Consider the following 17,902-nt stretch of genomic DNA (forward strand, 5'->3'; position numbering starts at 1 on the left):
AATTAAATTGTCACAGAAGGTATTTTTCAGTACAAATATAGCAAGCAAACTGAAAACATTTAACTAAAAAGCGAGAGCTGTCTACTGTTTATAGTTCTTAAAATGAAGGTGGGAAAATGCAAGCTGAGACAGATAACACTGAAAAATTAGATCCAATCCAATAACCCTTAGCAAAAATTTATCTATTATCCAAATTACAGAATATCCTTTTCAACACTGAGCCATGAAAGCAACACTGCAATTCTTTCTGGGCACTCATGCTACACACGTTCTTGGAGCTCTCATTTTTAACTTCAGCCTTTTAACTAGATAGAGCAAGACACGTGGTGAATTCCACCCATACATGGATTTTACCATTTTCCCCGATACGGTGCTGGAATCAGGAACAAAGATGTATACACAGCTTTTCAGGCATTCCTTCAACATAAACAGTAGCAAAACCTATCTTTTCCTACTCAAAAAACAAAACATCTCAATCCTTAATATACAACATGCAATGAAACAAACCTTGGCTCAGCCCACTGAGACAATTTTTGCTCAAGTGAATTCAGTGTTCTTTTGAACATCAAGACGTTAAGAACAAGCTTAAGCCCAGACCTCAAACTTCAATGGGCTCTTGTGTTCATGATCTGTGATTTTAAGCTTTAACCATCTGCAATGCAGCAAACTAGTAGTAGCAGCTTTCTTTTCAGTGTAAAAAAAAAGCATTCAACTAAAAAGGTAAAAAAAAAACAAAACAGTGTTATTTGAAAGAAAAAATATGAAGACTGTCAAATGCTTTTATATCATGCATCTGACAAGCAATTTCTTGCTACAGTAATAATAAACAGGACTTGTGTATACATAAAGATATCTTTATCATATTCTCTGACACTTGCTTAAGGACATACAAGAATTTTAACACTTCATTTTTAGATAAAACACTTCCAATTTCTGTTCTGTTTCCTCCTGGAATGATTCAGCGATATCAAGTTGTCTTCTGATTTCCTACATTATTAGAATAACACCTCACTTCAAAAAAAGAGTACTGTGAATAAGTCGTATTTCCAAGGTTGAACCCCAAACCTTCTACCCACAAAGTATCTCCTGCATGGAGTTGCAGGGAGAGGATAGAGTTTCCTCCCGTCCATAAGGATGGAGGAAATCCAGAATCAAACTCTGACCCTCTCAAAACCAACAGCAAAACTCTCATTGATTTCAACAGGAGCAGAAATACCTGGACTTACTATGGACATTCTATATATTGCAGGATGCAGCCCAACTTCAGTGTATTTCCCTACAGAGACATTCACCTCTGAGAAAAAAAACAAACATCAGTAAAGAGTGTACAAGAGTTTCATCTATGGAGTTAGTCACTGGCTGGGAGCTCAGTCTGGAAACCTGCATAGCAAAAATGATTTAAAACAGGATAGTCCCTATGAATATGAGCCAGCAGTGTGCCCAGGTGGTCAAGAAGGCCAAAGGCATCCTGGCTTGTGTCAGGGATGGTGCAGCCAGCAGGAGCAGAGAGGTGATCGTCCCCCTGTACTCTGCTCTGGTGAGGCCGCACCTCGAGTGCTGTGTTCAGCTTTGGGCCCCTCACTACAAGAAGGACATCGAGGCCCTGGAGCTTGTCCAGAGCAGGGCTACGAAGCTGGTGAAGGGCCTGGAGCACAAGTCCTGTGAGGAATGGCTGAGGGAACTGGGGGTGTTTGCTCTGGAGAAGAGGAGGCTCAGCTAGTTGTGGAGAGCAATAAGGTCCCTCCTGAAAGGAAGTGATGGGGAGTTGTGGGTTGGCCTCTTCCCACAGGTAACTAGTGACAGGACTAGAAGGAATGGCCTCAAGTTCCACCAGGGGAGGTTGGAAATGAGGAGACATTTCTCCTCAAAAAGAGCAGTCAGGCACTGGAACAGGTTGCCCAGGGAGGTGGTGGAGTCACCGTCCTGGGAGGTGTTCAAGGAGAGGTTGGACGTGGTGCTTAGGGACGTGGTTTAGGGGGTGACATTGGTGGTAGGAAGATGGTTGGACCAGATGATCTTGGAGGACTTTTCCAACCTTAACGATCTATGAAGAAGCTCTTTTATGGACTGCATAAAAGATTTTATGAACTGCTAGTGGCCTCCAGCATATAAATTAGATTCCTGAGCTAATTTGTTTTGTTGTTTTGTTTCAATTAAAACACTCAATTTGTATTATATCAGAAAGCCTGAGGAAAGCTTTGATGATTCTAGAAAATGACTTCTTTTTTTTAAAGCAAGCTCCTGTCCAGAGACATAAGCACCACTCTGAGCAGGCATCAGTCATTACTACTGTCCATGTAAATTTACACACGGGTCTTGGGTACACAGGAGGCTTTAAGAAAGAAATTAGTTCTTGTTCCTCATCTGTGCCTCACACTGGATTTGGTTGATACAATTAGGCATACACTTTCTTGAAAAGAGCAAATCTCATTTATATTCTGTTAATCTCTCCTAGAACCCTTCAGAAGAAATATTGCTTTAATTTTCTGCTTTCCACGTTTCTTCAAAAACCTGCGGTATCTCCTGGAGAGTGGATGAAGCCTAATGCCCATTAGTGGCAAACTCCCGTAGGGTGAGTTTTCCTTCAGTTTTCCTTGAGCAAGCCTTGCCAAGCAGAGCGACTATCCAATTACTATGAGAGTTCCCTATCCTTCCTGCAAATGGAACAATGAAGTTTATTAATAGCTATTACTCATTTTCTGTAGTGGTTGTGAGCAGACAAAGTGCTGTCGGCCAAATATGAGCAGCAGTAACAGTTTGTATCTATGCTGAGCTCATGTCCAATACTACAAAGAATGTGCTTCGTGGGTGATAAGCAGTAGGTGGGCTCGGCTTGTTCATTAAAAAAAGCCCAGGAATTTCAAATTACAGTAACAAAGCAGTCACCACGCAAATAAATTTCCAGTAATTATGCAATTTAGACCGAAGACAGATTAGGGTGCTCTGTTATTGCCTCTTTTTACACTCCAAAGAGACAAATAATAGATTTTCTCTCCACTGAGGAGATTTATAGACCCTTTTAAAGCTTTATTATAACCAGCAAATTGAGCTGTATAGTAGGTAAGAAGTGTAGCATACACTAATTTAGCTGACGTCAAAAGCAGTTAACTCTGTTGTCTCTGTGAGGCAATGACTAAGCAGTCCAGAACTGAAGCATCTTTCATGTACTCAATTGACATATTTCCTAAAAACAATGTATCACAGATCAATGCCTGGCTTTTAATATCATAACAGCTAATGAAAAAATACAACAGGTCAGTAAATCAGGAAAGATGATATTTTTCAACTAGGAAATACGGTATTTCAATACCAAAAAAGTCTAACAATTCTGGAATTAAATACTCAGCAGCTGAGCAGGCAGCTTAACAATTCTGATATTGGCAAGCAGGTTTAATATTTGAAGGTTATGTTTATATCACACCATACATGCATGATGCAATCCAACAGTGGATGTCAGAAAAAAATAGTACAAAAATATTAAGTAACATTCACATAAAGATTTGCATTAAGCTAATGCAAACTCAACTGTAACTCATCTACAGAAACCAAGGTGTGAGCACATAATTGGTTACAATAAATTTTTGAGTGCTACTGAAATTTGACCTTCTAAGCAAGCAGTAAAAGTACGTGTTAAGGTATGGTATATTATAATTAACAAAATATATTAAATGAATGCATAATATGAATAGAATATTATCTGAGAATTTGTATTTTCTGTATATAAAATCCTCATAATTAAAATGCTTTCATCATACAACCTGATGTACTACATTTACTAAAACATGTTGTGTTTGCTACAATTCCTGATTCAAAAATGAGTCTTCCCAAATCTAACGATCATTTCAGTCATTTTTATTTTCTATTTCACACATAACTGGTTAAATGTTGTCATGTAACCTCCCACAAATAGCCTTAGAACAAGACAGTTAAAAAATGTTTTCACTAATTTCAGCTAGTTAAATAAAAACTGACCACTCCAGCCACATCTAGGATGTTTATTAAGCTTGTAGTTGAGTGTTATATACACCAATCTTCTTAATTGAACAGGCAGTTACAAATAGCTGTGCCACTACTGGCTACTTTCAGTGACAACTAGGGTACACTTGTGAGAGACCTTTATTTTTTTAGGACTCAGTTCTTTAAAAAAAAATAAAAAATGAAGCAAGTGCTAATCATCATTCTTATGAAAGGCATCTCAAGCTTTTGCTTTACACTTTGCATATTCTTATGTTCCACTGGCACTAGCAGTACTTATGGATTTGCTTAACTCAGCAAGTCCATTTCAGTCCAGTCCCAGCAGAGATGTTAAAATGAAACCCTGGCATCACTAAATCCAATCACAGGTTTGACAGTGATTTCAGCAAGGTCAAAATTATACCCAGTATTTATATCCCTTCTCTATGAAAAAATAAACAAGAATGTCAATCAACACTCCACTGTCTACCTTCTTACTCAGGTATAGCTATAAGCACCGTACCACCTATTCTCTAATTCTCCAATTCAGCATATTTGTCCAAAGAGGATAAACATAACAGATCTATCTGCCTTTCTAGGGTTAAAATTAGCAAAAGAAGGTTTAATATGGCTTACAGTCACTGAGGTATTTCTGCTTCTGCACACTTTAGTGATACCATTTATTCTGTTCACAGATTTCAATATAATTTCCCTTTACTCACAAGTACCAAGCCATTTCAACACTGCAGGTGTAATTCTATTTAATCTAACTATCCTTTTCAAGTAATCCTCTTCCATACTTACGAGATCACCTTTGAAAATACGGGGTGGGGAAAAATGTCTTTTGATGCTTAAACAGAAATGGTGTGATATTAACATTTTTTAAAATGAAAACCTGAGAGAAGCTAGATCATTAAGATACATTTTTGTTTTACCTCAGAGTCTCTGAAACACACTGGAAAACTTTTAAAATCAAAGGCTGGACATAGACCAGGAATGACAGTCCTAATCTCCACAGAAAAAGGCAAAGATGCACAAGCCTATCTTTACTTTTCTTGCTTCTCAGTGTCAGCTGCTACTTAAGTCCCATCAGAGGGCATGGAATAGAGAGCTTTCAAATAATAGCTGTCCACAAATATAGGATAGATACAAAGCAAATCACCTCAAAATACCCGATTCTCTTGCAGCTGACTGCTATATCATTTGTAGCACCTATTTTGAGATAAGGCTTTTGGGAATGTGCAAATTTTAAGGTGGACAGGCATGAGAAGAGGAGGAGCTGTGCTTCTACAAACCTCCTAATCAGTCTCTTACCAGAGATAACAGGATATTTATGCCATGATATTCCCGCCCCATGGCATGTCAAAACGTATCTGATCAACGTGTCCAATGTCTTTGCAGAAAAGCACTCAACACAGTCAGTAACATAGCATGGAAAAACAAAAATGACAGCTTTTTTTTTTTCTTCTTCCTTTTTCTCTTTCTCCCCATGAATGGCATCTGGGCTAAATGCCTAAACTATGAACTGACAAGTTTCTTTGTGTAATACATTGCCAAAGTCATTCACTCATAAGTCAAAATTGACGTGGGTTTTAGTTGTATGTTATTATTGCTTCTCTAGTATCCACACCCTTACTTCTCCACTAGGGTATTCTCCATATTGAAGTAATTTGCAATTTTCAGCAATGCTCTAACAGTAGCACATCTTTTTCTCTGTTGTACTACACTTGGCTACCAGGGTGAGAAGCTGCTTAGTAAACAATGGCCTTGATCAATTTTTAAAAGCACTTATAAGCTTCCAACAATGGTGTTTCTTCTCATGACCTCCAAAACCTCACTTTAACCCTTGGTAACAACAAGTTTTAATTCCTCCTGACTTAAACAGGATAAAGCAGACACTAAAAACTAAGTTGGTGTACCACTGAACTGCTGCCCTATCTGGCAATCAGGAGCTCAGAACCTCCTTCTCACAATTATAGTCAAACTTTTGAATAGCAGTAACTTTATCATGCATTTATTATCTATGCAACTGCATATTTACCAAGATGATGATATCCTGGAGAAATGAAACCATAGTAACACATTCTACACCTGTATTAGCCATGAGACTAGAAACAAGATTGCTAATTTTTTAATCAAGACAGCCTCCCAAGTCAAAGAAAATGCAGATTAGGCAGAATCTACTATAAAATAGATAATTTCTTTTTAATTACAGCCCCTATTTATAAGTCTGAATGGACACAATTTGGTTAAGTGTTTAGTATCATAAATGGAGAAGCAGAGTACCTGATTTGTTTTTCTAATACCTGCTTTGCTTTTCAGCTCCAGAGAAATTTTAGACAACAAGCTGTGGTATTTTTCTTACCTTGATTGAAAGCTCTTCCACCTGCTATATTACATAGTGAAACATGTCAGCGTGCACTGATTATAAGTTACACTGGTTTGGATTTGTCACATCAAAATCTTTTATTAGTACGCTCAAAGGACACCAGGTGGTGGTGCAAAACTCTTCAGTAGCGTTATTTGTATTCCTTACATTGTGACATGCACGTTGTCTTTCTCTTCAGGCTGTCTTATCTACTTCATAATCTGCACTGCTGATAACTTTGAGGCATTTAAATATCAATACTGGGTCTTTTGAAGGCCTACCTAGCATAATACCCTGTGTCTGAGAGTAGCCTACAGTGGCTTCTCCACTATGCCAGGTAAAAGGATAAGAGCAAGCCAAGCAACCACAAGCAGCCCCACAGGTGCCAGGCATGTGACAGTGCACTCCATCATGTAACTTGGGTTGTTCCACTCCACTCCACTTCCCATTTCGTGAAGTTGTTAGAAATATTAATTTAAAAATCCACGTATTCAGAAAACTACCAAAAAAATATTTGGCACTTCAGGGAAACAGCAGCACTGCTCATGAGGCTTCACAACACAAGTTACTTGCTTTTGCCATTTTTTCCTAGCTTTTATGCAAAGCTCATCACTTCAGCACTTGCTGGTCTAGGCCAGTTCTGTCCAGTCACACAGTTTGGAAACAAAGGCTATTCCCATTTCTAAAAACTGATGTTCCTATACAGCACAACAAAACACAAAAAGACTGCAAGCCTCTGGGTAGTAGTGATTCATGGGTTTAACTGTAAAGACACAAAGGCATCATAATTCAGGGATTCACGGGGCAAACTATGTGAGATTTCTTAGATAACTGAGAATGCTCCATATTTCACTAGCAGCCATAGGAATTGCTACTATCCACATGGCTTTCAGAGCAAGAAATCAAATCAGCTGTACATGAACTGATTTTTCAACCTACAGAGTAAACAAACAAATCCCATCTGTGAAATCATTTTATTATTTCTGACAGCAATTGTTTGCTACTTACATGAACGAAGTATCTGGGCAAGTGGTAAATAGCAGTTTATGTTTTTTTCCTTCTGTAAAATGATAATTAAACTTTATCTGTTTAGATACCAGTTTCAATTTTGTTATAAGAAGGTGTTATGAATATTTTGTAAAAGAACGCCAGATGGTTTTACTGTGATATACCACACCCATCTTTGCAGACAAAAATGGGTGTACAGAGTACTTTTTGCATTGTCTGTTACAATTACCTGACACAGCAGCATCATTAGAATTTGTGCTAAAGTTCAGATTCATTTGACACCTCCAGAGCAATGTTCAGATCCCCTGGTATAATATCCGGGAGAGAAAGAAAAAAAATGGTGCTGTTTGAAGCTCTGCTTGCAAAGGCCAGCAGGCCAAGAGATGCAGCTCTCAGGAGACTGCCCAGTAAAAAACAGAGATTTCTAAATTAACTCTGTAGGTCAGAAGTTCAGTTCAAATCCTTTCTGAAAGACAATTTAAACCAAGGGATTTGTAGTAGCTCAAATAATTTTTTTAACAGTTCATCTGTTTTATCCACCCTATTTATGCTGCATTTCTTTGAATACTTGATATCAATAGTAGCAAACTATTACAAGCCATAAAGCTTGCCTATTACAACTAGCTTCAAGCAGGAAACAAAATGAAAATCTCATCCAATAAAGCTCTGATAATAACAGACCCACTGTTTTTATGACTAAAATGAAAATTTTAGTCATATCACAAAGCAGTCAGAGACCAAACAGGGAAAGCCCTGTTGTGCTAGGCTCTGTGCTAACACAATGGAAGAGAGAAGCCTCTGTGCTGAAAAGCTGACAAGTCTAAGTTGTTTGAGGTAATGTTTCTAGAAGTCTGGGGTACAGCCTACAAATGGGCAGGCATGTACATGACTGTGAAAACACACATGTACATTTTTATGCATTTACTGTCATATATCAATAATATTTTTTTTAAAAAAAGCAATAATGACTAACCTCCACATTTTAGTGAAACTGTGCATCAGGCTCACACAGCGAGGAAGAGCTGGAGGTTTGAGTCCATCCATTCGAAGGAGGAGGGCAGGAACACCATACAGAACCAGGTACTTCACATAAAAAAATAATACTTGAGCTAAAGCCAGGCCACCTAAAAAAACAGAAACACCACACCAAATTAATACCTTAAACAACTCTTGAAATACTTTTAACATCTGTTGATACTGATTACTTCCCAACAGAAATTATTCAAAGAACTGAAGCAAGCACTGTTGTTTGATGGGATATACAACACCTGATTTTGTAACAGGTGTAGGACATGGAAGCACATGCAGTTTGACTCCAGGCACGCACAAAACACTACTATTATCCTAATACAAAAGCATAACTAAGCACCTGTATTTCCACTTCCAAGATCTCTTTGGACTGTGGGCACTGACATCTACAAAAAACAAATATGGACTTACGCTGTATGAAAAATCAGAACTTACTGACACAAGTGATGAATGCTTACCACAGTGACAAGATTTCATCTTTGGGAAAAAAAAAAAAAAGTCAATACTGGACATGCATTCTTCCTGACATGCATCCTGACATGCATTCTTCACTTGCTCCTCCCAAAGAACTGCAAACAATGGTCATCTTTGCAGCTCACCCTGACAGCTTCACAGACAGCCCATACGATGTAGACTGTACCACCTGCAACACTCCCAAGACAATCTCTCCTGACACAGCTGAGGCACAACTAGGCTGGAACTCCACCTGGCATAATACTGAAGGTACATTTCTGTTTTAAACCAACAGGACAAAGACCTCACCCTGGAGTGCTTCAGTTGCCTGAATGCCAAAAAAGAAATTTTGGTGGTGTGCTGGCTCACTGCAACCCCAGGATATGGCACAAAACACAGTAATCTTACACAGGTGAGATGTAAATCAGACTGGCTATTCTTACAGAGTTAACGTAAGTCACAGTCCTAGAGTACAAAATACAGGATTGGCAGTAACAAGTTCAGGCACCCTGAAACTCAGACTGACAACTACCAGCACTGACAGCTCATAACTTTATGCCGAGTCTCATGATGCTTGGCCTGTTTCCTCAGAAGCATATAATGTTTTGACAGTGACAAGAATCACTGACCATCATTTAAAAAAAAAAAAAAAAAAAAAAAAAAAAAAAAAAAAAAAAAAAAGGATAGTAGTAGTAAGTTAGTAGTAAGTTTCACAATAATGGAAGAAAACTTTTTTCTTTTTTTTTTTTTTTTCTTTTTTTTAAAATATACACGAGTGTACACAGAAAACCCAAAACCCAAATAAAGCCCAGATATGACTCAAGTTTTTAAATACCAGGATTTGGTGGCAGGGTGGAACACACACGGGAGAAGATGATCTTTTAAACAACTCTGATTGCTCAGACTCGTAAATAAAACAAGATGGTTCATATCAGTATTCTAAATAGTGTTATGCCAAGTAAAACAGAATTTGACCAATAACCATCAGAAGCAAAACTTTATAAAAAGCAGAGGGCAATACCTTCACCGAAATTGATGGGAGCTCACTCCTCCAAGAAGATGCTCTGACTTGGGAGAGATTTCTCTCTGTCAGTTGATACTAAAAATCTAGTCCCAAAGAAGGGAAAGTGAAAATTGGATAATTTGGTAGAGTAAGAAGTTATAAAATGCTATTGTTATGTCTCCTTCCTTTCCACTGTTTTGCTTTTTCTAACTACCTTGCAATTTGTTTGCAGTACTTTAGATATTAAATATCATTTCAGAATCTTCATCACACTTCCTGTAGAGCCTAAATTTTCAATCTGACTCCAGCAATACAAGCCTATGAACACCTAAATCATCTGCCTTCCCCCAGCACCAGCGTCAAAGCATCTCTTTTGCATTCTGCTGACTAATGGGCATATGGCAGATGATGACCTAAAGTTCAACATTAAAAAATTCATCAAATATGTAACAACCTAGGGTAAAATTCTGGCACTAGCAATGTAAATTGCAAAACTCCTGCTGGCTTACACATGGCCAGCATTTCGCTGCTGCAATACACCATTTTTGGTTTTAATATCATCATCCACATGCATGATATAAGAAACAGTTGTGCTATACAAGATAAAAACTGATGGTACAACAGAATACCTAGACATGAGGCCTATAGTATTTTCCTTCAGGGAAGTAGTCATCTAATATTCAGTAACATTCTTCCCCAGAGGAAAACAAACAATCAAAAGCACAATTTGGATACTAGCCAGTTAGCTACACATTAGATTACTGCTAAATCATTTATACAGCCAACTTTCTGGTTTAATTCCCATCTCATTCAATTTCTCATTTCTTTTATGACAAATTTCTGTGGAGAGCTGAATGCTGACACCCACACAAACTGATTACGAAGATCACAGCTGTCTGTGCACTGGTGAAATTCAAAATCCTTTGGCTGTGCATGATGGATAAAGATTTAGTGACCCAAACTACCACCCTCTTGGGACACAAAACAATCAATATATTTAATGTTTTGAATATGATGATGAAGCATTCAGAGTTTTCAGATATAAAGTTATAACAAACAAGTCGAAGGAAAAAAGGGAAAAAAGGCATTTTCACTATCTCTAGCACTTAATGCAAGTCTGAGTTGTTGTTATTGTTAACTAGCAGACAGCTCAACAGCAGTGGTATCTTAAAAAAGCATAGGCAGCACATCACTGACATTACTACCTGGCACATACTGGCTGCTTTGTGTGTGGCAGTTCTAATGCTCATAAGATCAGCGATGTGAAGGTCCCCATCAATATGTGAATGAAATTCTTGATGGTCTTCAACTCATCCCAGCTGTGCAAGAGGTCTGGGCCACACACGGAAAATCTAAGAGCAAGGTTCACAGCTGCACAACAGCTGGTCTGCACTGGCAACATGCTCAGGCTTTAAACCTTCTTTGCATACCTGAAATATTCCAGCTGCTTTGTATTCACTCCATTATAGCACAAAGCAGCCAGAAGTACACTGCTTTATCTGATACAAAACCATAAAATAAAAAAGAAATTTAAGATCAATGCGAAATTTCTCAAATTCATTATCAGTAACACAATTTGTTCTCTAGAGTTCTATTTAAAGCTTAAAAAGAACTCACACAAGAACATTATCTTAAATTGGAAACAAAGCTGAGAATCTATATCAAGTGTATATTAAAAACACTTAAGGGAAAAAGCATTGCAGCAATGATATCTATTCCCTGGAATAAATGAACTTAAAGGGTTCAGAGTCAAGGTGAAGTTTAAGAACTAAATGTATTATGGTTTAAAAATTATTGAGCTAAAGTACCCATACAATGTGAACCCCATGCACTTCAACAGTCAAGCTGCTTGAAATCCCAGATTAAATTAACTGACTTGTATAGAGATTGATATTTTCAATTTCCTACCTTGCAATCCTTATAAAGCATTCCAGATTTTCCTTGACTTTAAAAACACATTTCTAGACCTTCAGCAAAGTTTTACCTTCCTTAAATTTACTCCAAAACTGCATTTTGTAAGTTTATTAGACCTTTGTTCTAAGAATAATTAAAATATTCACAGGGCTGGTTTTGTTTGAATAATAATTTTTGACAGAAATTATCAACTAGATCATTTCTATAAGTTAATAACAAAATATTCATATAGGGACTAAAAAATATTTTTCTTGTCCATAAAACATCACCAAAACATATTTATGGTCAAGAATTTTAACTTAGCTTTCAGTTTTATTGGTGACACATGAGCCTGACAGCACAAATTTCCCTTTTTCACAGCTACGCTGACCTGCAACATTAACGATTGTAAATGCTTGTTTCTGTCAATAAACAGGACAGGTACAACTAGAAAACACATATCAGACAAATACGCAGTCATTTTGAAAGGGTTACTGACACATGGCACAGGTCTAATAAGACACAGACATTTACAATGGCTCAGAATTTGTGGCCATATTATCAAATTCAAAATATTGACTTTTGGGTTATCATTTACCCTCTTTCATATTTCCTGCATCTCTTCTCTTACAGGAAATATATATATACACACATACATATATATGATGCATGGATTCCCTGACAAATAAAATTCTCTTCACTCAACCAATAACAGTATGATTATTGGTAAGCTTCGTGTGCTGGGCTATAGCATCTTCTTCCTAGCATCACTCTCCTCCCCGACAAGAGCCCCACAGCAGGACCTCCTCTGACCTTCTCGATTTGGTGCTGCCCTGTCCCCTGGTCAGGGCTCAGCACCCTCTTGTACAAGCTGTGTTAACCTGAATTACCACACAAGTGACTGCTCAGTTCAGTTACCCTGTCTCTGTCCACTGCAAAAGAGCACAGTGCAAGAAGCACCCCAATTTCATTAACTAACAAACATAAACCATTAATAGTTAGACTTGTATTGCTCAGCAGTGTCTTTCACTGCTGCTTGGCAGTGCTTTGAAAGAGGTGCCAGCTCACAAAATCAAGATGAACAATGGAAAGAAAGAAAATATTACTGGGACTCATGCAGCCTGGCTTCACAGCCCAGCCCTCAGTAGTATGCAAGAAGAAAAAAAACAAAATGTATGGAACAGTGACAGGAAAGTCCACCCCACAATGTTTGCCCTAAATGCTGCATACTTCTTTTCAGACTATGAAGTTGAACAGATTCAACGATCCCAAAGTGAAGTTGCTTAAACCAGGCTGAAGGTCTGGCACAGACAGGTCTTCCAGATCACTTAAAAAAGAAAACCAGAAAACTTTTTAAGGACAGATATACCTGAAAGCTACCTACTTACCTTAAATACTCCCAAACACCTACAGTAGGCATTAAGTTCTAATATTTGTGGGAAAGAACTCTCTAAATATATCGGCAGTTACCACATGAGTAACAGATTAACCGTAAAAGTAGGTTAACTACCAATATTACCTGAAATTTAAGCCTGCAGGGGGACTTACAAAAATCTAGCATTTTCGTTCATTACTTTTCTTTTTTTTTTTTTTAAAGCAGTGAACTATCTACCCAGTGTTTCAGAGAATAAAATCTTATTAAGATTCCTGAATCATGTTTATATTCCAGTTTCCAAAACAGACACAAAGATGCCAAATATTTTAATAAGATTTTCCTTAGCATTATCTTGCAAGATAAAAAAATAATAATCTCAGATTACTCTGTTAGTGTTTCATTGCTATTTAGATGGATGCACAGACACCCTAATTTCAATGGCAAAACACTGAGTGCCTCTTAAGAATGAACTCAAACTCATTTCCTATTTATAGGCTAATTAGAAAAAGAACCACAACACATCCAAAATAGCACTCCGCATATGACTTGAAGACTGCTCTGTAGGTCTTGCTTTCTCAAAGAGAAACTTACATGCACTTCTTCTTTTAACAAATCAAAAATGAAATTCACCAACTACAAATTCAAGCAGGTGGCTCCACCTTTGAGCAGATCCTATCACTTCAGATTGTTTTTATATAAGCGGCATGACATTCAAAGAGAATTTCCTTTCAAAGCACTGGAACCTAATTAATAATAAAAATGATAGTTAACCAGCACGGTAAGTTGCACATGCTTCACTAGAAAGAACAAACAGCACATGGTTAAGACCAAGACAGTAAGACCAAAGATCACTCATCATACACACACACATCTCTCCATCAAAGAAACACCTCTGACACAAAACACATATCCATATAAATGCCTGGTCAAATATATGTTTTAAAGTCCATTACAGGAGATATGGACGATGACCTGAACTTATTTATACCTGAAGGTACCCCAAAGAGTCATTTGCATATCTAAAAGTACTTATAACCAAAGCTAGCTCTCACCTCCTCCTCCACTTAGGAGACTAACGTATCCTTTTGGATGTTATTCTTGCTAACACACATGAGCCACTGTTAAACAGAACATGACTGCGTACACAGCAGGAAATTATACTTTCTTCAGACCAGTACGATGCAGATTTTTGTTAATGCAAGTGGCATTTGTATTCCAGTATCTGAACTAGCAGCCTGTGTAGTGCCACAGTCAGTCAGATGAAAACATCTCAGCCACTCTGGACATGAGCAGTCAGTCTGAAAGGCCACATCAAAAATAGCAAAATCTGTTCTGCTGTTACCTCTGACACTGCTCCTTCCCCATCATTCTGCTGCATGGAAAATAATCAGAGGCACCTGAGCTCCAACCCTTCTGGTATCAAAAACAGTACCACTGCCAGCATGGCAGCTCACGAGGCCCTCCCATTTCAGAACTGAATTCTTCCTGCATTATGACCAGCCCAAGCTCAGTGCTCTATGAGCATAGAAGTTTAGTGTTTCCCACATGCTACTTTAAAGGAAACAAAATTTGCGTGTCAGGAGCAGTATGTGGTAGAAGAAACTGTGACATTTATGGGCCATGTGAGTGTTGCAGTATGGAGCAGAGGACGAAATAGCCTGAAAAGACAAACCTGTAATAGTTTTCTTCGTATTTTTAGCCACTGGCAGAGGTGCATGCAACCTAAGGTCAGGTTTGTTTTTTTTTTTCCACATTTTAGCTGGCAGAAATCCAGCTGAAAATAATTCTTCAAAATGGACAAAATTGAATCATAGTATAGATTTTGTACTGCCTGAAGAACTTGAATAATGAGCATCCATTTTCTCTTTTAGTAGAGAATCTCTTCTACATAATATCGACAACAATATGAAGAATAATTTTACAAAACTACTGTTCTTCACAGGACCTTCCAACAAGAGCTCCAACCATTTTTCATTTAAACTCCCCAAAATCCAGGAGCCTTAGTTTAACAAGGCACTTACTTTTCTACTCGTTAAAGATTGATGCACAGGAGATGCAACTTGCACTGTCTCAGTGCTGGTTGTTGACTATGTACTTCCACAGCTCATTGATTCATGAGGCATGAAAGTAAGCTGCCTTTCTGATAAAAGTTATACTCCAGTGACTGCCAGGCACAAATTAGGAAACGCAGAGAAAGCTGTAATCCAGGAAAACACAGAAGATAGGAAGAGAATTGAAGATTTTACCTTTAGATGAACTACACATACACTGTCTTTAGTCTCCTGCTCACAGTTTCCAGTGTTATTATCACCCAAATTAAAACCCAACATTTGTCCACTACAAATACAAACTGCACGAAAGAACTGAAGAGAATTCACAAATATTTCTATTATAGCAGTTCTTCCATCTATAGTACAGTAACTACTCAAGGGAAAGGCTTCATCTACCCAATAACTGAGATAACACTTCGGTCCCTGGAAAACTTGTGTAACAAATCTTGTTAGAAGCCATTTGTAAACACATCAAAGACAAGAAACTAAATGGGAACAGAAAAAGGGGTTTACCAAGGGAACATGATGCCCCACCAACGTCACTGCTTTCAATATGAAGGAATGGATGCTTTCAACACACAGGGAGAAGCATGGATGTTGTGCACCTTGACTTCAGTGTCAGCTTTCACACACTTTTTGCCATAGCTTCCTTATCACCAGAGATGTGAGATATGGTTTGTATAAGTAGGTAACGTGTAAGAAAATTTGGCTGGGACTACCAGGCTGAAAGCATAGCAATGAACAGAGGTGCAAAGTGCAGCTGTTGGCCACCAGTAGCTAGTGGCATCCCCTCAGAGACCACGGCTGAGACCAGTACCAGTCACTGTGTTCATTAGCAACCTGGATGACAAACCAGAGCGAACATTCAGCAAGTTTGCTGGTGACACCAAGCTGAGGGAGCAGGCAATACACCGAAGGGAAGAGTTGCTATTCAGAGGGATCTGAAGGTGACAGGTCCAGAGAAGTGATCTTTTCCCTCTGTTTGGCACTTGTGAGGCCGCAGCTGCCGTGTTGTGCCCAGCTGTGGGCTCTGCCCTCACAAGAAAACCACTGACATACTGGAGCAAGTCCAGCAGAGAGAATCACTAAGACAGTCAGGGACAGAGCATGGAACATATGAAGAGAAGCTGAGAAAAGCAGGTTTGTTCAGGTTTATGTAAGTAAGAATCACAGGAGCCTTATTGCTGCCTAAAACTTGAGCAGAGATTGCAAAGATGGAGCCAGTGCATAGCAATAAGACAACTGGTAACAGGCAAGTTGGAGCATGGGAAATGTCAGTGCTTGAAGGACATTTTGGGTCTGGGCAGTTTGTCTTTGCCATGAGGCTGATGAAATTCCAGAAGAGGTGCCCAGAAAAGTTGACAAATGTCCATTCTGGCAACTGTTCAAGACTCAGCTGGACAAAGCCCTCAGCAACCTGGCCTAAATAGACCAGCTATGAGTGGGACACAGGCCTACCTCATCTCTGGAAGACCCTTCCAACGAACTACTCTATAGTAAGTATTCTACTGATATACCATTTTTCCATGGTCTAACCTTACCGTTTCACAATGCCATTCAGCATGAATAATTCCATGCAAAGAAACATTCAAACTCCTCTAAAAAAAAGAATAGTAAAAACCCATTCTCCTAAATCATTGCACCAGTCTGCACCATCCTGCACCTCGTCACTACTTCGAACACCATCACCACCACTACTGAGGACACTACCAGAACTGCTCCAGGGGCTGTGATGGACTACTCAGTTGTATTTGAACCGAAGTCAAAGTTTGCTATGACACAACACGAACACCTACTATCAATTCTAAACTCTGGGGAAAATTCTTCCAAATTCTTACTATTATATAACACTGACTGCTTTCACACCGTTTGCCTCCATGCTGTCTTGTGGCAATGAATTTTACAAGCCACGTGTATATTGTGTGAATGTATTTCCTGTTTGGTGGGTACTTTCGATGTCTTTTGCTTCCAAAGACTCTTTATCCTCACAGTAAGAAAGAGCAGACAAAGAAACAAGGATGGTCACAGAAGAGAAGATAGTTTACATCGGAAGTAAAGAGACTGGAGGATATTCAACAAATCAAGGGTGAAGTAAGGCTACAACAGCCTCTGATCCTTTAAGACACTATGACAAGAAGTGCCACAAGAAACACGTAGCCCAGCTGGGTTACTTGGGACAGACGGTGGTTTCCTCTATGACAGGATAAACCCTTTGCTGATTTCCACATTCACATTCAGAAGAATGGGAGAATACACAGAACTATGTATTTGCAAATTAATCAGAAAGTATGAGGTAATTTCATCTCTAGGCAAGAGTGATGTTACTGTAATGCAGGTACTGGCTTGTAAATAGCATGGAGAAAAGAATCTGAACATTTGATGTAAGGGGATCTTTGGATTAGCTGCAGGTATTAAAAACATACATGCACTCTTTTGTATATTATTGCTTCCAGAAACTTCTGTCTAATTCCTTCCAAACGAGAGAAAAACATTTCTCTAATTGGGTGGTCACACACTGTCCCTTGTTTTTATATATATATATATATATATATAAATATATATATATATAAATATATATAATATATATATATATAAATTGCGTATTTGCATGGCAAATAAAACGATGCACTTAGTTACGTTATTTTAGGTAATTTCAGCATTTTTCTTGTCATTTGTGGCCACGTAAGGCTAACAACAGTGAACAGCAAAGTTTTAAACAAGCAATGTAACTCACTGAGGTTTTATTTCTTTGCTATCTCACTTCACAA

The 17,902-nt window shown here is 38.3% G+C and overlaps 1 protein-coding gene across 3 annotated transcripts in view; it reads right to left on the minus strand.

The window, feature by feature from the left end:
- HHAT (hedgehog acyltransferase) overlaps positions 1 to 17,902 on the minus strand; it is a 206,083-nt gene that overhangs the window by 128,095 nt on the left and 60,086 nt on the right. For all 3 annotated transcript variants that reach the window (XM_068676172.1, XM_068676171.1, XM_068676170.1), the window contains exon 7: positions 8,304 to 8,454. In XM_068676172.1, coding sequence (XP_068532273.1) covers positions 8,304 to 8,454 — 151 coding nt within the window. The remainder of the gene's footprint in view (positions 1 to 8,303; positions 8,455 to 17,902) is intronic.

This window comes from Anas acuta, chromosome 3 (assembly GCF_963932015.1).
Source record: "Anas acuta chromosome 3, bAnaAcu1.1, whole genome shotgun sequence".
Classification (NCBI taxonomy): domain Eukaryota; kingdom Metazoa; phylum Chordata; class Aves; order Anseriformes; family Anatidae; genus Anas; species Anas acuta.